This window comes from Stegodyphus dumicola, chromosome X2 (genome assembly GCF_044657685.1).
Source record: "Stegodyphus dumicola isolate Sdum_Otavi_A_Nest chromosome X2, ASM4465768v1".
NCBI lineage: Eukaryota > Metazoa > Arthropoda > Arachnida > Araneae > Eresidae > Stegodyphus > Stegodyphus dumicola.
The window spans coordinates 123,375,240-123,397,960 of record NC_140781.1 but is presented as its reverse complement, the minus strand read 5'-3'; the positions used below and the strand labels follow the sequence as shown (position 1 = coordinate 123,397,960).

The 22,721-nt window shown below is 33.7% G+C and overlaps 1 protein-coding gene across 1 annotated transcript in view; it reads right to left on the bottom strand.

The window, feature by feature from the left end:
- Positions 1–21,507, bottom strand: part of LOC118182740 (arylsulfatase B-like) — a 41,905-nt gene extending 20,398 nt beyond the window's left edge. The window contains exons 1-8 of the mRNA XM_085810147.1: positions 21,325–21,507; positions 21,002–21,113; positions 16,280–16,331; positions 16,080–16,183; positions 13,660–13,796; positions 13,466–13,548; positions 9,884–9,985; positions 9,735–9,798 (exon numbers count right to left, since the gene is read on the bottom strand). Coding sequence (XP_085666273.1) covers positions 9,735–9,798; positions 9,884–9,985; positions 13,466–13,548; positions 13,660–13,796; positions 16,080–16,183; positions 16,280–16,331; positions 21,002–21,113; positions 21,325–21,418 — 748 coding nt within the window. The 5' untranslated portion in view covers positions 21,419–21,507. The remainder of the gene's footprint in view (positions 1–9,734; positions 9,799–9,883; positions 9,986–13,465; positions 13,549–13,659; positions 13,797–16,079; positions 16,184–16,279; positions 16,332–21,001; positions 21,114–21,324) is intronic.
- Positions 21,508–22,721: the final 1,214 nt, after the last annotated feature.

The window sequence follows — 22,721 nt, the reverse complement described above, 5'->3', positions numbered from 1 at the left end:
TTAGGGGACCCAGTCGCCAAATCATGGGTGTGGAGAATCATCATCCAACATCCTTTTAGTTCGGACGCCACTGTAGAGACATTAGGTATTTTTGGAAGCAGTTAAGATGAAAAATGAGCAACGCCTTCATCGGGAATCGGATCACGGACCTCTGGAATACGCGACCAGCATGCAGACCATCACATCACGAAGGCACGCTAAGAAGGCAGGAGAAATACCTTATAAAGTAATATGAAACCTTTAAGAGAAACCAACATTTGATGTGAGAATGTTTATTTTAAGGTTAGCAAAAAAACAGTAAATCGGCGTAAAATTGCTAAAATAATAGGACGAAATCACACGTATGTTTAGAAAATAATTGGAAAGTAAAATTATAGGAACTGGTCAAAAATAAAAATGGAAAATGAAGAAAGGTAATTCTAAGCACAGCTGTTAAAAGAAAAATATTGAAAGAAATCAAGTTAAATCTCAAAGTAAGTGACGCTAATACAAGTTAAAATAACATTGATACTAAATTTACTATACAAACCTCTGCAACTATTGGTAATCCTGCCCAACCTAACTGAAATATTAACAGAAACTGAGGTTATAAACATAGAGTAGCAAGAATGAAACACTTCATAAATTTTCTAAATCCACGACAGCATTTAGAATTTGCTAACTCACGTCAGAAAAGAACAAAACTTTTGGAGAAATGTCATTTTAAGGAACTAAAGCAATTTTCATACATTATTTGATAGTGATGGTCGTCTCACTGATCAGTGAAAGCTTTAGTATACATTATGTACAGTATGACTTCAAGTGGAGTTGGGAAGTTTGTTTTTATTTAACGTATTGTGGACTAAACAATGTATTTATACAAACTGCAGAACCAAGCATTATGAGCCCTTACTTAATAAAGCGTTACGCGACCTTTGGCCTACGAAACAGCTACAACTCGCCTTGGCATTGATGCCACAAGCTCTTGGTAGACAACTGGAGACAGGTTATACCAAATGTCGAAGCAGCGGTCGCGCAAAGTCAAGATATTCCGACGTGGTGATGTTTGAGCTCTGAGCTGCCTATCCATCACATCTGAAATGTCTCTATTGGGTTACGATCCGGCAAGTTAGGTGGCCAGTGTATTAATTGGAATCCTCCTTATGCTCCTCGATCCACTACAACACAGTTCGAGCCTTGTGACATAGGGTGTTATCCTGCTAAAGGATTCCATTTCCAGTTGAGAAGACAGACGGCATGTAAGGGTGAAACTGATCCACAATTATGTTCAGATAGTCCGCCGCTTTTATGGTCTTTTCTACCACAACTAAGGATACCAGATCCGCCCATGAAAACGTCCCCCAAAGCATAATACCGCTACCATCAGCCTGTTTATGACCTGCTGTACAGGGGGAGCAACTGTTCGCCTGGAAGAGGGCGTACCCTGACACAACCATCAACGTGATGAATTGAAATCGTGATTCATCCGACCAGGCAACTGTCTTCCACTTATCCATGGCCCAGTCTTGGTGTTTCCAGGCCCACTCTAGACGTAGTTGAAAATGACGCTTAGTCAATAGAGGCATACGTGTGGGACTTCTATTGCGCAATCCTATATCCAGCAGTGTGCGCTGAATTGTGCGTTCCGAAACGCTTTCACTTGGACCTACATTGTATTGGGCTGTCAGTTGGGCCACTATCTGACGCCAATTTTGCTGTACTAAGCGGGACAGTCTCCGACGTCCTTTTTTTATGACGCGTGGACGTCCAACACTTTGCTGCCTACTGCTGGTTTCCCCGGCGTATATCCACTTTGCATAAATACTAACAACGGCAGATAGTGAACAACATACCAGTTGTGCAGCTTCGGAAATACTCGTTCCGAGTCTTCGGGCCATTACAATCTGCTCGCTATCAAATTCGCTCAGATCAGCAGCCTTTCTCATCACTCGCAAAAGTAAATGAAAGAATGATTTCTTACCTTCTCTAGCAGCAGTTAAATACAATTCCCATTTAATCACGTGCCCTCCACGTCATCCAGATGAGTTAATTGAAAAATGTGGGGATGGTCATAATGTTTTGGCTCACCCGTGTGCATTAAGCAAAAATAAAAGAAAAGCATAACTAAATTAGGCTTGTGTAAAAATTTCATATTTCGGCAAGACAATGATTTCAAACATAAAACGCATAATGAGAAAATGCAGTGACCTTTATCACCTAAAACATCATCTACATTCTCCTCCCCAGTCTCCAGACATCAGTGTTACTGAACGTCTGTAGTTCGTGGTCAAAAATAATGTACAATAAGGTAAAATAACAAGCAAAGATTACTTAGAAAGTGTCCTGCAAAAAGATTGGGATAAAATATCTTCAAATACGATTAAAAAAATAGTCGAGTCTGTGTCAATACTTTCCGAAGCAATATTAAAGGCTAACGTGTAGGATTTTATGTTAATTAAGCAATTATTATCATTTACCTTTTACTTTCAGTTTCTTATTTCCGTAGTCCTCACCAGAATGCGAATTAGTTGCTGTGTATTTGTGTTGAGGGTTTAAATGCTTTAGGCAGAACTTTATCATATGTTAAATTAATGCAAGTAGCAGAGGTTCATCTGTAGCACAACTAATGCCTCCTGTTTATTTAAGAGTTAAATAAAAAGGTTATTTTAACCTTCCTACGATTTACACTATTGCTTCAGACTGAAGCGCTAGCTCGTTTTGCAGTATAATAGGGTTTACAGGACAGAGAAAAGCTTCTGAACTAAGAACCTATAAACAGGCGTTGCACAAAATACAAACATATCTTTATTTATTAAAAATAACAGAAGTTTTTTAGTATATTCTCAATTTTTTGAGGCAAAATCTGCTAATGTTTCATTTAAATGCTGTACGTAGTTTTATTACCAAGGAGTTTTCTTTCAGTTTTTTGTATTTTGTCAGAAATGACATTCATTAATGTATGAAATAAAAAGTCATTTAACCTTCTTAGTAACTGTTTATTTGGTTTCAAAATTACATCTATCAATAAAATGTTGAGTCTATTCTCAGTTTTTGGAGTCGCTGTATGCAATATTTAGGGGATAAATGTATTAATTGCAAGAGTAGGCGTTTGGATTGGGAAACATATGCAGGCTTTTCATTTGCAGAACTATTCAGTCAAGAACTGAAATAGAATAAACGTTATTTTGGACATCGCTAAGTAAGATGCTAACATTCTTAGGCAAGCAAGATTTTCTCTTTCCCTATTAAAGCAGCAAATTTGCATAATTGTTTCGTACCCTTAATCAGATTGCTTTCTTAAAGTTAAAAATTGATCTTCGTAAAGCCGCTGCCATGCTTGTATCAGCTCATCCTTGTGAAGACTTCTGAACTGTCGAACGCTGGCCGAATGAATAAGTGCTGCGGCACACACATGAAGGGCCGGCCTCCTTATATCATCCTAAGCTAATTGCTTTGTTTCATTTACAAAAGGCACAACCAACTGGTGGCTTGCGAGAACTTTTTCTTGCGCCTGAGGTAAGGTTAACAAAATTTTTAATATTATTACTGACCGCCACATTCTTGCTTAAATGTTTATTTTTATGCCTTTTTGTTGGGTAGAGGCGAGCGAACGTTTTTTCTTATGCGCATGCGTATTAATTATGATGGCGCAGCTGTGTCTTCTACCGACACATCCGTCATTCGAGCTTTGAGCGTATGGAGATGGTGAGATGTTATTTGCTGTGTGATGGTCAGTATGATTTCCTGTGTGATCCTTTTATTCATTATTCGTGTAAATAAAGTGTATTGTCCTAAATCGATGGCTTCTTTACTCTAAATATTGGCCTCTAAATAACACTTTTTTATATTAATGTACATAGTATTTTTAAAAACTGGGGCCACGTCAAAAGTATCCCAAATGTAGTAGAATGTCATCCATGCTTGGAAGTACAGTAAACTCTCTCGAAGACGGCCACTAAGACTTCCAAAAGATTATGGACCTCTGTGGAGTTGTCTGTTTAAGAGAAGACTGTGGTCGATGATCGCTTTTATCATTTTACTACTGGAAGCTTTTGGAGTCTGTTAAAGAAAAGTACTGAAGTAGAATTGCGATGTTTATTTTCCGTCTTTTATAAGCTTAAAGGTTTTTCACGATGATTTACATGGAGTCTTACTTCTGTTTGAAATTAATTATCTTGTAGAGACATTAGATCAGTTCGAAGCAGGAGATATGAATAATGAGCAATGCCCTCGCCGGGACTCGAACCACGGACCTCTCGAATATGCTTCGAGCGTGCTGACCGCTGCAACCCGAAGGCATGCTAAGAAGGCGGGAGAAATATCTTACATACTCCCCCTTTTAAAGGGCGATTGGGGGTTAGGGGGCCCAATCGCAAAATCCAGGTGGTGAAGAATCATCATTCACCACCTTTTAGTTCGGGCGCCACTGTAGAGACATTAGGTTATTTCGAAGCAGGGAACATGAAAAATGAGCAATGCCCTAACCAGGACTCGAACCATGGACATCTTGAATACGCGTCGAGCGTGCAGCTCACTACACCACGAAGACATGCTAAGAAGGTGGGAGAACTACCTTATAATATTATTAACTTCTTGTTTTGTTAGTTATTATTATATTACTAATACTACTTCAGAGTATTTAGACTATTTCATTATTAGACGTTTTGAGTGCAATCCGTGTGAGTACTATTACGCATTTCCGTGTGACACACAGGTAGTTTTTTTTTTTTTTTTTAAATTTCACTTTAAAATTAGGTAAAAAATTCTTATTCATTGCTAAAAACCTATGGTAGGAATTTATTTTTGCTTTGTTAATTTATCAGCTATATCTAGATTTGACTGCAGCTTTAAACCAATACTTACAACTTAATTTATTTCTTTTCATGATATATAATGATAATTAGAGAATAATATTGTTGGGAAAAAAAAACTTATGCAGAAACTTATCTTTTATTTAATTATTTGAAGCATTCTAAGCATATAGTATATTTAAATTAAGAAGAAAGATTTTATGGGTAAACGAAGAGAAAAGAAAATTATATTATTTATTTTGTTTAGTAACTTAAAAACCACTTCAACATTCATTTAAGTATTCATCTAGTGAATTCTGCCAACTTAATTTTTCTCTTTTGTCAATCATTTTCTTCTCTAAAACAGGATGTCCTTCAAAAAGTAAATCAAATTTTGGCGCATGTAAAACACATGTTTGATTTATCAACTTTGAAGTAAACAAAACAGACTATAATTACAGATATCTCCAGCCTTATGATACTTTGGTCTTACAAACGATCTAAATTAATGCTTATTTTCGGTTAAAGAAAGAAAACTATGTGGGATTTTTCACTTTTCCGAAGGTGAAAGAGCGAATATATAGTTCAACGTTTATTAATTCCAATGGCTGCACAAAATTCTAATTAGTGTGTACTATATACGGTATTGAGGAAAATTTTGGTTTGAGTGTCTGCCAAGAATTGTAAGGCAGAAAATAATAATGAATCATTTTTAGCAGCCAAACATATTATCTTACTATTTAAGCCTTTCACAACAGAAAGAACAAAACAAATTTTTACTTTCAGCATTGAGCCTATAAGGTATTTTCTCCCTCCCTTCTGCATGCCTTCGTGGTATAATGGTATCACATTCAGCGAGCATTCGAGAGGTCCAGGTTCGAGTCTCGGCGAGGTCATTGCTCATTTTTCAAGTCTCCAGCATCAAATATGTGTAACGTGTATACGAGCCAGTTTCCCTTAGAAAGTCCTCCACGAAGGCATCCCTCCCCTTAGGCAGATAGCCCTAGTGTGCTTTCCCATAATTAAATACACCACACACCACACCAGCATCAAAGTAACCTAATGACTCTACAAGCTAAGTAGGTATCGAAACTATAAACACAGTGATCTTATGGATGCAAGTAATGATACGTTATTCAACAGGCTGATTCTTGACTTGACTTTCCTATACCAGTGACCATGTATTTCATATATTACTGAATCTTATACACCAATTTATCATTTATCGCGTCTCCTGTATCAAAATAATTTAATGACTTTACAAATATTAGAAATATAGTGAATCATTTAAAATGTATTCCGTTACGAATAAGCCTGTAAAATAAATTATATTATGTTGAAATCAGGATAAAATGAATTACGGTAAATATGTCAGAAAGGAATCGTCTTCCGTAAAAAAAAAAAAAAAAAAAAAAAAAAAATGTTTTTTCTGTCACAAATAAATTTTTAAATTTGTATAGTACTACTTGAGATATACTGCTGTCCGTTAAAATGGCAACACCAAGAAGAAATGATCCGAGGAACTTCAAAATCATATGAAAGGAAGAAGTTGGGGTATGCAAACAATTAGTATTTCAGCACATTTCGAAGACACAGGAGGGAGAAACGACATCTGAAGCACTGCATAAAAGAAAAGTTGTGTAGTGGATATCTTATTTGGAAAATGCTTCGTAAGGTCGGAGTTTGCTCGGAATATCGTGTTATGCTTCGAAAAAGAAGAGGAAATGCTTACCAGCAAGTTTTGAAATTCGATAGAGGCAGGATCGTTGCCTATCGAAAGTGTAGATTATTCGTTCCGTGATATCGCCAGTCGCACTGGTCAACGTCCAACCACTGTTATGCGAATCAATGGCTTACTGAGGGTATACTGAACTGCATGCAGGATCTCAACGACTTCCTATGACTAATACGAGAGAGGACAGACATATTGTGAGGTCAGCTCTACAAAACCGTACGACCACATCAGGGACCATTTAGACAGAAAATGGGCATGTTTGCAGCGTGCCCAGTATCAGCTAGTTAGGTGCGTAGACGTTTGCAGCAGCGTGGACTATCAGCAGAGTGACCATTATTCCGGCTTTCCTTGACAGTGGAGCATAAAGTGAGACGGCGAGTCTGGTGAGCCAAACGACAAAGCTGAGTACAGGATCCCACAATGTCGCCTTTTCAAACGATTGCCGGTTCTACGTGTAGTATTCTGATCTCCGTATACGTGTCTGCAGTGTCCAAGGAGACCGCAAGTCGTCTGCTTGCATTCGATATCGGTATAGGGGCCCTGCACCTGGTGTGATGGTTTGGGCTGCCATTGGTTACGCGACACGTACATCTGTACATTCCTGACATCTTACGTCCAATGGTTGTGCCATATCTTCGAGGTCCCCAAACGCCATGTTCCAACAAGATAATGCAAGACCACATGTATCACGTCATGTTCTGACCTTCCTCAATACACTGGGTATTCGACTGCTGTCCTAGCCTGCATGGTCTTCAGATCTGTCCCCCATTGAAAGCATCTGGTCATGGGTTTCTGAGAGACTGGCCCGCCACCCCTCTCCAGCTAATACGTTTGATGAATTGTGGCATAGACTTGAAGCAGCATGGAATGAGTTGCACATTTCTGTCATCCAAGCTCAGTTTGACTCCATGCCTAATGAGGTAAGGGCAGTTTTAGCTGCCAGGGAAGGCAACTGTTTCTACTAATTTCGCACCCCTGTAAACCTTCAAAATGCTCACAAATTTAATCATTTTGTCTTCATGCCATACTGTTTACGCACAATAAATATTTTTTTGTATTTGCTTTCCTTTTTGGTGTTGTTTTAATGGGCAGCAGTATATTTTAAACTGATGTCGAAATTAAAATATTTTGGTAGTAGAGAATAAAGATATTTGATGGCTTTGGTTGAGTTAGAGATAGATTTTCTTAGAAAAAAATGTTTAAACTGTCAACATTAATGTTTTTTATGGTTTAATAACCAGGAATGATGGTTATTTTCACATGCGTTTGCATCTGTAGGAAATGGTCACCACGAAGGGACCGCTTCAAAACGGTGCTCCGGCGTAACGGTAACGCACCTTTATGAAAGTGGACCGTTGTTCAGAAACAAAGAATTCATCTTATCGGAACCACGGCACAAGGAAGTATGCACAAACTGAAGATCAGTTTCTTGTCCGAAACTGATCGTCCGCACACTTATGCTAATCCAGCGCTTTTCATAAGGGTGGGTATCTGATTTTTTTTATACAAAAAGCCGGTCTTGCTTTCTGGAAACGCAGATTTTCAAACTAAATAAACTATAATAGTAATTCCCAAAACATGCGTTGCATCGTGAAATAATTTTCGCTGAAGAGTGAAAAGATATTTGAATATTTTTTGTTTTGGATTACAGTTACTTATATTGATTAAAATAATTTATAATTAATAATTACGTAATTGATTGTTGATAGTTATTCATAGTTATTTATTATTAATCCGTTGCAACGTTAGTTTTTTATGAATTTCTTTTTTCTCTTTCATAGAGAGTAACATTTTCTACAAAATTTCTAGAAAGCAATTTTCTTTTTTAAAAGAGCCTCATAGGTCGTGATGATAAGAAATTTGGGAAGCATTAAGAAAAAAGTAAATATTAAATGGGAAGGGATTCGAAGCATTCTATTACTAACAGCAATTTTTTTTATATTTTAAATCAACATGTACGTTGATAACCGAAAGAAAATCAGGTAAGATATTTAAATTATAAGATTGAAAGCATGAAAATTTGAATATTTCATAGAATATTGAAGATTTACTTTAGGGGACATTTTTATTGAAATTACGGTCTATATTCAATCCAGATAAAAAATAAAATAAAAAATAGTTGATTAAATAAATATATAAATAAATAAATAAATAAATATACACACATTTTTTCACCCCTTATGTGTATAGCAGTTTGCCATTTCAGCGAAACTAAAGAAAAATTGTTCTGATTGATTAAAACTTCAGTTCATTAAAACTTCCAGCGCTTTTCATAAAGATGCGGGCAGCATTATAACAAATCAGGTTTTCATAAGGATGTGAACATTCTTATACAAAGTCCCCATTCTTCATAAAAGTGTTAAAGATTTGTTTCATCATCTGCTTAATTAATTAATCAGTAACTAAAACAAAATCGGACTGTCATGAATGGACTGGCATGAATCACGCGCCTTTATGAAAAACGACGGATTGACATATGGGTGCCGACGATGAGTCTGAAAAGAGAAACTCCAATTTGTGCACATTTCTTTATGCCACGTCACCGTTATTAACATTTCTGTCTTTTCGAACAGTGGCCAATTTGCATAAAAATCCTGTACCGTCATGAAGGCTCCCACCACGAAAGGGTTCACTGTATGCTTTTCCCGTTGCAAAAGCATTGAAATTGTCCACAAGAAACCTGCTAATTGATATAATACTTAGAAATCTTTGCAAATATTATGGTGTTTGAAAATTAACTCTTTGCATCTCATGACCGTGCGTAGCGTATTCATGTTACATTTTAAGCTTTAAATTTTAATAAGATAACTCTTTCATTGAAAAAGCATTTCAAAAGAGTGTTTTGAATTAATTCTTTATGTGTGTAATCTTATACTTAACCTCGGTTCCTTTGTATCTGTAAGACTATTTACAAAATTTATTTGGAAAAAATATAGCAAGCGACTTGAAATAATGCGTGTTTATTTTCTCAGGATATATTCTTAAGTGCTGGCTGCGCAAATGAAATTAGGCAGCCCCATTTTGTAACAACAAATGGGTTTCAATTGGCTTCAATTATTTTGTGTATTTACAGAAATTAACCATCTAGGCTATGCAACTTTCTTTTGGTATTAACAGTAAATATTACAAGACGTAATATTACATAAATATGTATCACAAAGTATTTATAAAACTAAAAATTATTTACTTATGCCATGGATATGGATATGGCTTTAATTAGAAATACTAACCGCTGTATTTTCTACGCTTTTCGTCTTTGATATTGCTGTACCGATCTTCGAATGCTTTCGGAACCTACTCAGAAATTATCATAAGTAAGAATCAGATACAAGTTATACCTTTTAGAGTTTGCAATTAAAGCATTTTAAATATCTCTTACCTGGAGTGGACTGTGAACAGACTGAAAAGATAGGAAGAGGTACAGCGGTTCATCTGGCGAATGAGATGAAAGCAAATCCTTCGCGACACTAGCAAACAGTGTCTGCAAAGTTAAAGTGGAGGAAATGTTAAAATCACATTTGTCTCTTAAAACAAAACGAAAAAGAAGCGAATTAATTCGCTTTTTCTAAATACATTGCATGAAAATTTCTAAAGTGCATAAAACAACGTTCATCTTTAAGGGTTTTTTAAGCTATTCATTTTAAGACTTGGTAAAGTATTGGAGAAGAAACTCATCAATATAAAGTTTTAATTGGCCAAAAACGCATCCTTAGATTGGTGTAAATTTTGAATAAAACTGTATCAATTATACATAAATCCCTCTTTTTCGGGATGCGATAGAAATTGCCAAATACTTAGGATATATACACAAGCTTTGCCAAAATCTTTGTAGCAAATTCTAAACAAAGAATATAACCATCTGCACTGATATAACAGGTACGGTACATGTGAACAGGAGTCTACTAGAATAGTGACTGATACGGACAAAAAGGACACGTAGGGCTTATAAAATTGAAAGTAAAGCTGTTTTAAGCCACTTCGTATTACTGTTGTAAAAATTAAAGAGTAAATAACGATTGAAACGAAACAAATAGCATACGATTTATAGAACAGAATTATTCCGTTTATTTTTCAATCTTTCCCACCCCCAAATTAGACAATTCCTGTAGTATATCAAAAATTATGCGTCTATGGTTACGCTTAGCTGCGTCATTTGTCACTAAATTTAAAGAAAAGGATGGATAGGGTGCATAAAATGCTTCCAGATTTATATTTAAAATTGTATTGGCACTTCATTAATTTTTCTATGCAAATCAGCATTATTATCATAGCTTTGAACTTAAAAATTATCTAAATTTATACCAAAATTACACAATTCTATATGTCTGACTGAAGCTTTATTCTAATTTATTATAACCATGAAACTCTTTAAAACCCATAGAATGTTCAGATGATTGTAATTTAGAATAACTGAAACATATTTGCTATCTTTTAATTAATTTATCATGAGTGAATTAACATTAGATAATCCATAGTTGCCAAAAACGATTGTCTTTCTTTTCGTATTTATTTTATAGGGTTAAACTTAATCTGGTAATGCTACTATTTTAGTAAAATAACCCTGACAGGTGTGAAACGAATTATCGCTACGTCTGAGAAAAGCGACAAAGGTCTTGACTAGATTAAAATAATCTTTTAATTTAAACAGAATTTTAAACATTAGGTGCACGATCTTGTATTACAATGATCACAACTCGCAGTGATGCAAAATAAACAGAACAGTCCAATTTAACTTAAACTTTGAGCAATAATCGAAGATTACACAACTGAATATTACACTAGAAGCTCGCCAACTAATTCTCCCGGAATGTCAAAATTAAAGTATCAGCAGCGAGATCGAAAGCCGAATAGTTACAACTATTAAAGTTGGCAGGAAACCAACTACGTAGCGCGCGCGCGATGCCAAAAACATGCTCTGTCCCAAAGCCCAAAACCTCAATTTAAATACTCACTATTAATTTGCATTCTGGTAAGGAATACGCAAAGGAGAAGTTATAGTAAAGGCTGAAGTCAAATTAATTGGTTAATTAACGTAAGATTCCCTACAATTTTTTACCTGAAAACTAGTCTTTTTTAAAGAGAGAACAATTGTTTAAAAATTATTTCATTGGCTTCAAGTATGCATTAATTTCTGTTTTACTCCTATGCATGATCAATGACAGGAAATTTTCTTAAGTGTTCGGATCTGAGATTACTGCTTAATGGAGATAAAAACTTTATTGAACAGTCAGAGCTTAATTTTTAAAATTAAAATTGCCGGACCCCTACGGAAAGGAGCTAGGAAAAGATAAAATTAAATAAAATTACAGTAAACAGAACAATAAATGCCAACTAATTACACTAAAAAAATGTACGCGATGTGTCAAAAAATAGTATAAAATAAAATGAAATTAATGATAAATAAATAAATAAATAAAATTAATTAAAATATGTGTGTCAAAAAATTTAAAGTAATACTATAAATAGAAGATGAGTAAACTCAAGTTGTAAAGCAAGACATAGTATGAAGATAAAAAAGTACATATTAACTGAATACTGAATTTCACTTCGGTTCGTTTAACAATTTTTACTCAAGAAATCCCACGAAAAATATATCTGTAAACGATGTACACGACAAAATCATAATATAAATAATTGCCCATTGATAAATTAAATATAGTTATTAGATTAAGAATATGAACAAAACTTTGGGGAAAATGGTTCATTAGAGTTGTTTTATTATTTTATCTTTTGTTTTATTATTATTTTTAATTTTACAAATACAAAGAAGTTTTCAGAAACGAAAACTCAGATTATAATCGCACAAAAGTTCGATTTTAATCAATGTGGTGGCTGTGCTTGATGTATTGGTGCAAATTCTTTAACAGTTGGCATAAAACTGGATAATTTAATTTTTAAATAGCTTAGTTCAAATATATTCAAACTGTTTCTTGTCTTCCGTTTTTCGTATTTTTTGACTGTTTTCTTGTGTTCTTCCGTTTTGCATCTTTGTACTACACTTATTGCATAAAAAAAATTACACATTTAGAAAAATTATTGATTTTTAAAATATATTAAATAATTTTATTGTATTTTACACTTATATTTGTTTGTACGATTTCTTCCTTACTTTATAATACAACTTTATATCAGTAAACAATCAAGTATTAGTTTTATTAATACTACTAATTACTTTTGTAATCAATAAGGATTAATGCATATTCGCTGTCAACTCCCAGTCAATCAACTGGTGATCATTGACCCCCAGTTAAAATTGCATCAACCCTCAGCGCTTGAATACCGATCTCATTGAGAACACCTGATCTAGACAACTGAAATTTGATCCAGAAAACTTCGAAAGTTTTTCTATTTTGCAAGAAATTAAATTGGGAAAATGTATCTTTCTGCACGTTTCTAGTATTTAGCATTAATAATATAGACCATGAAAGAAACTTTCAAGTCTCTGTCTGATACTTTGATTCAATTTGAAATTTCCGTTTCAAAGTTACTGGGTTAATTTTGGAATCCCTTTAAAATTGAAATTTTGTATTGTGTGACGGATTATCTAAAAATGATAAACATATAATTATTTAAACGCACAACGTTATCGTTGATAAATTCATTTTTGAAAGAATTTTTGATAGGACTCCATGTGAATGAATTTTGTTTCCCTAGCAAAGGAACTGTTTTGGGGGGACAAACTTATAAGCTTATTCCTTTCTTTTTTAGATATTTTTGCCTCTAATATTATCTCAGGTATGATTAACATAAAATAGAGAGCGTTTTTTTTTCTATAATTCTCTTATGAAAGTTACTAAAATAAAATAATATGTTATTTAAAAGTTATTTCATTCAAAATGTAGGAAATCTAATGCAAATAAGTGTTTTGTCCAGTTAAAAATAAAAAACTTATGCTTTTGCAAATTCTGTTTTTTTTTATAATCAACATTAATTTATTAAAACTATATAAAATAATTTTTACCGTAGAATATACACCATTATATTCTCGGGCTAATTTTGTATTATTCCTGAGATCAAATCCTACGTCTATATCCGCTTCGTTCCCTGTAAGCAAATTATACTATTAGCCGTTAAATCTGGTAAACATCCCTTATACATGATTAAATTTAATGTAAGCTTAGCACACATATCCTTTATATTGACCTTTATACTTACATTTCGCATTTGGACCTCGTTGTTTTGAGCTTCTGGTATAACTAAAGTAGTCTAAAGCTCCATTATAAAATCCGAAGAATGTGTCGAATCCACGTCGAGTTGGAGTATAAGAGAGATTGCAATAACCAAGATGCCACCTGAAGATTAAAAAAAAAATTGAAGAACCATAAATACCAAACGACCAAACACTCGCAACTTAATGCGTTCGTTGAGAATTGCCGAAAACCATCGGGCATTTAGCCATCTTCCCTTACACTAAACTTCTCGAAAGGATTATCAGATTGCCAATATTTTAACTGGCCTTATGCTGCAAATTTTTAACATCCAAGCCATGCCTAACCATGACTTGGATGGGCCAGGTTTATTGGAAGAATTGTCGTTATTTGTACGTTCTGAAATATCCATGGACACTGAGACATAGAAAGATAATGTTTGATAGTTCGCTGCCTTTTTGTAAGAAACTAAACATTACTACTACATATAGCAAAATGATGTAAAACGTCAAACAGCAAATTCCACCATGAAGACTCTTGGAGCATTTCTCCAACAATTTCGTAACTAAAAACTATGACTGCGAAATCTCCAGTTCCTACCAATCTAGACTACTTTTTGTGGGTATGCATAAAACAATCTGCGTTCATTAATGTAACATACACCTTGGAAGGGTTGAAAATGAATATCACTGCGGACTTCCAGAATATAGATATAAACATGATTATCAATATTCTAGATGACAACAATGGTGTTCATTGCCCTAGGCAGAAATTTATCTCAGTTATGCTGCAAGTCTCAAAATTGTATTTACGAACTTTGAGGGGAAGTAGAGGTCATCAAAAGGAATCGTATTCATATAGGAACGTAAGAATAGAAGCGCCACCAGAAGGGGTTAGAAGAGACAAACAATTGTCAGAAATAGAAGTACACAGGCAATCGGACAAAATTTTATTAACCTAATCTAATAGCTCAGTGTAAATGTTGAGTAATTATGCTTAAAGTTAGCAGCGTTACCAGCGATGAATGCCTCATATTGTAGTCGCATTGGCAAGGTCGAACAAACTTAGATTTTCAGAGATAGTAGCAGAGGAGCTCGCGATTCTGACTGCGAGATCCACTTCAGATATGAAATGTTGTACCAGCTGTTGTGATGTCATTTGCAGTATCTAACATGCATTTATACTGAGCTATTACTTTGAGGCAGTGATGGAGAACCTATGGCCCGCGTGCCATAGTCGGCAAGTACGGTCTCATCAGCCGGCACGCGACTAAAATATGCCAGTAACTGCCGCTGAGTTTTAATACTTTTATTGTTAAATAGATTCCAGTTTTCATATCTAAGCATTTTGAAGTAAGTTATGAATAATTCTAATTGAATATCTTAAACGGAATGTACAAATATAATGTAAAAACATGCGATTTGATAATATAGCAAAACGCCAAAGCTTAGTAAGGAAACCAAGCTTATTCACATGCGCTCAGCCAGAACAAGCCCAATAAAGCCGAAAAGGAGCATATGGAAATCTAAAGTTAGAAGTTTAGGAAAGAGATGCCCGGGTTAACGATTGCTGCTGCCCCGGTCTTGAACAGTCTAACGGTCTTGAAACCTCACAAATGACTCCAGCAAAAAAGGCAAAATTAAACATCATAGTGGAAGACCATTTCAAAGAGACCTGGTCAGAATCATTTGGAGTTATTGAATACAATAGGAAATCATTATGCACTCTGTGCGGGGAAAGTGTTGTGTATCGCACATCTAGTGTCAGACGGCACTTTAGCACCAATCACAAGATTGTTGCCGAACTTGATGAAGCTGAACGGAAGGTGTTTATTGAAGTGAAATTGAGGAATTATAATTATCAGAAAATTGGTTTTTGCAATTATCTTCCTGAAACAAACCGTGTAATAACGGACAGCTTTCAAATTGCACTGTGCCTGGCAAAACATGGTAAACTGCTCTCCAATGGAGATTTAATAAAAGAGGTTTTGGGCACGCGGCCAATAAAAGGTTCGCCACCACTGTTTTAAGGTATAGCCAAATTTTATCAATTATGACTGTCTCTTGTCATTTCTGCTATTTAATCTTTTTAATACTTTAGAGTAAATTTTCTATCGTACATTCCTATTTTTGTAAATATGGTTCCTTTCGATACCCTTTACCTCCTGTCAAACTTTGCAGGTGTTATTTTGAGATAACCTATATGTGTTTGAAAGTAAAGTTGCAAATGAGATTTTGAAAAGCTACTTAATGTATTAGTACTTTGAAACATCCTTCTTCCTCTACATAAAAATTCCTACGGTATTCCACCTTCTTCCTCTACAGTTAAAATAACATTAAAAATTCTGATATCTTTTACAGAAGTGGACGTTTGATTTTCTTAGAGTACTAAATTGGAAGGCTTTGAATATCAAATAATTGTTCTTACTTTCCGATCAGGTGCGTGCTATATCCAACTTCTCTCAATATCTCTGGCAGGAAAGAAAGTTGAAGGGAAACTCCAGTGGGTATCAAAGGGTGTAAAACATGATTCTAAAATAGTAGCATTAAATAGTAACTGAAGTACGTTATGAAAAGTTTTTCAGTAATTTTATAATTAGTCTTACAACAAATGAATTGCAGACTTACCTGTCGTCCAACTCGATAGGGATAATATCCTGTCATAAACGAAACTCGAGATCTGAAAATAAAAATACAAGCGGGATTAGTGTATGAGCAAAACGGAAGTATTTATAAATATTGAATAAAAAACCGGGAGTGTTGTAGTTTGCGGCTTATTTATTGTCAAATAAATTTCACATAAGAACGAGTTGCTAAAACATTTGTAATGATATCAATTAACGATTTTTATTGTAAAGATTGAAACAGAAGAGCTATACTACAAATAAAAATTTATTATAAATTTTAAAGGATTCATTGCAATAAAATGCTCTGCTGTTAGAGGTAAGCAATCTGTTAAAACAATGCTGAGGTGAGATCAAGTTCATTATAGCGTTAACTTGTAGAGACATTAGGTTATTTCGAGGCAGGAGCCATGAAAAATGAGCAATGTCCTCGCCGGGACTCGAACCACGGACCTCTCGAAATCGCGTTGAGCGTGCTGACCACTACACCACAAAGGCATCCTAAATAGGCGGAAGAAATACCTCATAAACTAAGTTCCAGATTAAAGCCACTGTAATTAGTGCTAATGCTATGTAAAATGCATTCTCTCCCTACCCCCACTCTCAAAACGCTAAATTGGAGATAGTTCATTATAATGTGATACATTCAAACCCCAAAAAGGAGCTAAATTTATTTATTACAATCGCCACTGTCGAATGATTTCAGTTATCAATAAATATGGACAACGGAATAGTTTGAAAAATAGCATGAATTTATTCCATTGAACACTGACCATTTTTTAGCTATCTAAGTGGGTGACTATTATAATTTGACCGTTCATGTACTTCTTTCTGTCAATACCAAAGAGAAGATGCAAATTTGATAACTATGTCTGTTTCTTTTTTTTAAAACCATTAAGTTCCTGACAGCATTTTAGCCTGACACAGCAAGCCGTCCACCTAGTCGATCCATGGATTTGGTGTGTGAATTTTGCATCAAAATGCAGGGTTAAAACTCAGGGTTGAAATCTCAATTAGCTGAGCTGATTATTGGTGGATATTGGTCGTATTTAAATATTTGGAATACTGAAACTCTGAAAGTAGCGGTGGTTAGTATTTGTTAAATTTTAATTGTATTGCAAGATGAGATTTTAATAAAAATTTTAGTTAAGTTTTACATCTGGTCTTATTATTGAACTAAATTAGACTCTTGTTTATTTTTGAAGAGGATTCATTCATCAAAGTTTAAAGAAGTGCAGTTAGCTGATTTATTAGGTTTAACGTAATACACCGCGTATATGGCTTTGGCGTTCTATCACACGTAAAATTTCGCCCGTCACCTTTTTACTCAAAGAATCAATGTTGCGTCACGTTTCTATTCTTCTTCTAGCTCTAATTAGTTCTTTTATTTTCCCAGGGAATCAATGCTAGTAAATAGCTCTTTCCTTTTAATAATTAATGTGATTAAATTGAATGAGAAATATAATTTTACTTTTAATGTAAACCAATGTGTATTAACTCAAATTTTGAGATCTACAGATAATTACGAATAACTAATGCACGTATAATAAATGATCTTACTTGAAAGAGGAAAAGCACCGTATGATAATTATTGCCACTGTGAAAAAATTATGAAAAAGTAGATAATTTAATACTGGGAGTCATTAATTAAATTATTGGCTTTATTATAACTATTGCTATTTTTTCTTCTCCCATCTTCTTATTTTTCTTTCTAAGAATGTATCTCTTTTATATGATTTTTTTTTTTTTTTTTTTTTTTTTTTTTTGTAGCTTAAATTAAAATGATACGGATTCTGAGATGCAATTTGAATCATAAAAGGAAAAGTTAAACGACGTGCTGAAGTTATTAGGCATTTTCTCCGTCCTTTCTACATGTCTTCGGGGTGTAACGGTAGCACACTCAACGCGTATTCGAGAGTTTCAGGTTCGTATCCCGGCGAGGGCATCGCTCATTTTTCATGTTTCTTGCTTAAAATAACCTAATGACTCTGCAAAGTAAAAATATATTACAACCTCTCTGTCTCCTTTAAATTTTAGATAAAATTGATTAGTTTATTCCATAATATAAGTTCTTTTAAAAGGTTTGGTAGGTAACTTAAAATTTCCGATTAAGAAAAAGTGCTATAAATGAGAAATCTATAAAAAAATTTGAACTTGTACTTCGCATACATGAACAAAAAATCATTTGGGAATGATTTTTTATGTTCAGTTATGATGATTATATTGGATGTTTCACAGTAAGATCTGCAACGCACTTCCCATTTCAGACTAATTCATGTAAAGCAATGTGACAGTCTAGAGAAATGTATCACCATTTATAAACGATGCGAGTATCGTTGTCCAATTAAAAATTTTCCTACTTTAATACTTGTTTTTATGAAAGTTTTTATTTTAATGATTATGATAATTCTTCAAACTTTGTAAAGACTTTAATTTTCCTAATAAGTATCAGATAGTGTAGAATTTTATATTAATTAACCAATTATTATGATTTGAACTTTGACTTCTTTTATCTTTTTCATCTAATTTGCATTTTCTTTTTTTCTTTCTCCAATTAATTTGCATTCTCATCATAACGCATTAAATTAAAACCCATTTTTAATTTGCATAATAACAAACATAATAATAATTTGCATAATAAAGCAAATTAGTTGCTGGGTATTTCAGACAAGGGTTTGAAAGGTTTAAGGTTAGATCTTCTGATAGTCTTGCATTGCAGTTGCATAATAACAAACATAATAATAATTTGCATAATAAAGCAAATTAGTTGCTGGGTATTTCAGACAAGGGTTTGAAAGGTTTAAGGTTAGATCTTCTGATAGTCTTGCATTGCAGTTATATACTATTGCCATCTCTGCAAAAGTTATTCCGGCTTCAACCATTATGGTGGCCTACGTTTTTTAAACGTCGTTAATTACTTGAGCCAGCTTAAGTAGACTATTTGGTGTGTTGCCTCAGATTACGTTGCCTAAATTTGAATTTAATTTCATCTTATGCTATTCTAAATACCCACGAGTTTCTTCTATATCACAAGGAGTGTTTTCTGTTAATTTCAAGAGTTCAATAAAAAGGCTATTTTAACCTTTCTAAGACTTTGTCATTTGAATTCAAGGCTGGAGTGATAACTTGCTTGTCAGTTTAGAAGGGTCGCAAAAACAGTAATCTGAGCTTCTACACAGGCAGAACCCAACAATAGAACATTAACAGTTCTATTACAGCTGAAAGAAGTTCCTCTTTTTGATATTAAAAGAAGCGTAATTATTGTAAAATGATATGATTTAATAATTTTAGCAACCTTTCTTATATCACTCTCCTTGTTGCATTAATATTTCTCTGGAGTGCCAATCATTTTGCGATTTATGTGAAAAAATGCATTTGATGTCTTAAGGAGAAAAGAATTTAATGAAGACGTGTTACATTGTGGAAGATGCTCATTTTAATTAATTCGCTAGAATGCGAGCAGGGTATATCCAAGATTCAGAGTAATAATTTTAGTGGGACTTAAAACATTAATAAAATAATTTTCCATAAAATAACAATTATTTTTATATTTTAAACGGAGAGCAATGAAATTAATGCATAATATTTTAAATGATTTATTTTTAAAATTATATTTAGTTTTGCTAACTTGCAAAACAAATATATGTTAACTTGCAAAACACTGTTTATAGATTTAATATTCGAATTTTTTTATTATACAAATTAAAAATGGGTTTTAATTTATGTTTCGATATATATTCATTATTTCATTTACAAAAAATGAACACATTCTTAAGACTACTTAACAAAGAATATATGAATTACATATATAAAAATTAAAAATTTAAAAAACAGCATTACGTATATAGTATGCAGCACAAAACTGCTGTAAGGAAAATTCCGTACTCTTCAATCATGATAGTTTATTTTTCAGTTGAAAAAGTATCTTTCATTTGAAATTCAGAACTATTTTTCAGTTAAAAATATCGCATTAAAGATTACAAATTAAGTATATAAAATGTTTGTTTTTATTACATAAATCATTTTAAAGTACCACACTAATGATGTGTGTTGAAAAGAGGACTTACATTTTCCAAAGCATTTTTATCGTGTATATACATATTTTTATACTTATTTTAATAATTAATTTCAATTTGATTACATCCTAGAACGATATGAACAGCCGCTGATGAATATAATGTAATGGGATATTTTTTGAGTTAAATATTAATGAAATGGGAGACTTTTAAAATTTTTAAACTTATTAAAGGTTCTAAAAATTAAGGAAAGCAATGTGTATTTAATTTAATGAAAAATTTAAATATCAATAACAAAAGTATTTTACAAGGAAAATTGTTGCCAATTCCATAGAAAGATCCTAATTTTTCAAGGAGAATTGTTTTTTTTTTCATTTACTCTTATGCATATATATATATATATATACACACACACACATGCATAAGTTATAAGGTATTTCTCCCGCCTTCCTAGCGTACCTTCGTGGTGTAGTAGTTCTGCACGCTGGGCCGGTATTCCAGAGGTCCATGGTTCGTTACCGGCGAAGGCGATTGCTCATTTTTCATCTCATGCCTGCTTCCACAAAATACCTAATGTCTCTACAAAGTAAGTAAATCAGCTTTTTCACAAGCATGTAAAATAGTTCAGAAAATATATTATGAGACAGGAAACTATTTAAAAATTTTTAGGTTGTGAAAAATTAGAAGCTAGAAAATGTGTATCAACTTACGGTGTACACACAGCTTGCACATAGCTTTGATTTAGAATAACTCCGTTCTTTGCCAACGAATCTAGATTTGGAGTTAGGATATTAGAATTGTGCCAGCCTACATCATTCCAGCCTATGAATAAACATTTACAAGATTTCAGACATTTAGTATATTTACAACATTTCAAACATTGGAATGATTTGCTGTTTTCTAAATTAATGCATTTTTAAAAAATCCTCGGACTTTATTATAAATAGAGTTGGAATCATAACATTAATTATCTTGTCATTATCACTGACGTTAGTGACATATATTCAACTATAAAAAATTTAGAAGCATTTACCTAAATCATCAGCTACGATGAATATAATATGCGGCGGTTGTTGTCCTCTTGCCTGTAAACAAGCGAAGGCAAGTACAGTAATAATTCTAAACATTTCGTCGCGGCATAACGTTTGAAAGTTTTAACGCCTGCTAGAATGCGAGCAGGGTAAACATTTTCTTAGGATTAACGAACTGCTGCTTTCTCCTGGAGAACCGGAAGTATGAAAAAGTCTACTTCCTTTTTTCGGAATGTAACTTCCTTTGCGAATATTTCTAAATCCTCTGTCGCATTAGGGTCAGTGCCGGGTCTAGCTCAAAGTTTGTGACATGTCTTGTAGGTATGTTTCTAAAAAATATATTAAATATCTTTTAATATATTTTTTTAATAAAATTTTAATAAATTTAAATAATTTTAAATGAAATTTTTAAATAAAATTATATATATATATACATATATATATAAATGGACAAATCCCAACAAATACTTGCTTCTCAAGCATTTGTCGGGAGCAGCCAACCTATCGTTTATCTTCAGTAACATTATCCAGAGTGCACACGAGTTGATAGACCATATATTCGGACTCAGCGTCAAGTCTCCAATCTATATTAGGTTGGGAAAGTGGGAATGCCATAGTATGGGTCTCTGCACTCACTGGAGTATACGATAATGGCGTACGAAATTGCCAAATTGGCAGCCGCTGATGAATATATACTGTACATGCTACGCCCGAAGTCGCACATGAAAGCGACCCACTAGGACCCTTTTAATGGAGCAGTGGAAAAGTTTCTGGGATGATGACCACAGTGTAAGTATAATTAATATACAATATAATATTACAATATCATATAGTAAGTATAATTAATATACAATATATAATAACCCTTCCCAAGATCAGAGATATATTACGCAGTGGTACTTAAGCTACTTATTTCGTTCCGGGACAGTGCTGTGTATATATGAAGAAGTTGGAGACCCTGAACATTGCACTTTTTAGTGCCCAGAAACAAGTGCTTATCATCTCCGCATTCCATCAGCTGAAAACAAATATGTGTGGGCAAATTACATTTGCTGCAATACATACGCGCTCAGATGTATCCAGCACTGCACTGACATAGCTCTTGCAATCTCCAATCGACTAAATAATTAGACAGCACCCTGGCCATAGCTAAACCTAGCAGCAACCCAGAACAGTTTACTTGACTGGAACAACCGCCTTGTTGTCAGAGAAAGGAAAAGAAAGAAAAGCCATGAAACTGAAAAATACATAATGTATATATTTTTTAAGACAGTGACAGTGGTATATCAGCTCATTAGACATCTTTACAAGTTCTGCAAATTCTGCATAACAAGTAGTGTATGTATAACAGATTTGTAAAATAAATTAATATTGGAATATAGTAGTGTAATATAGGTAC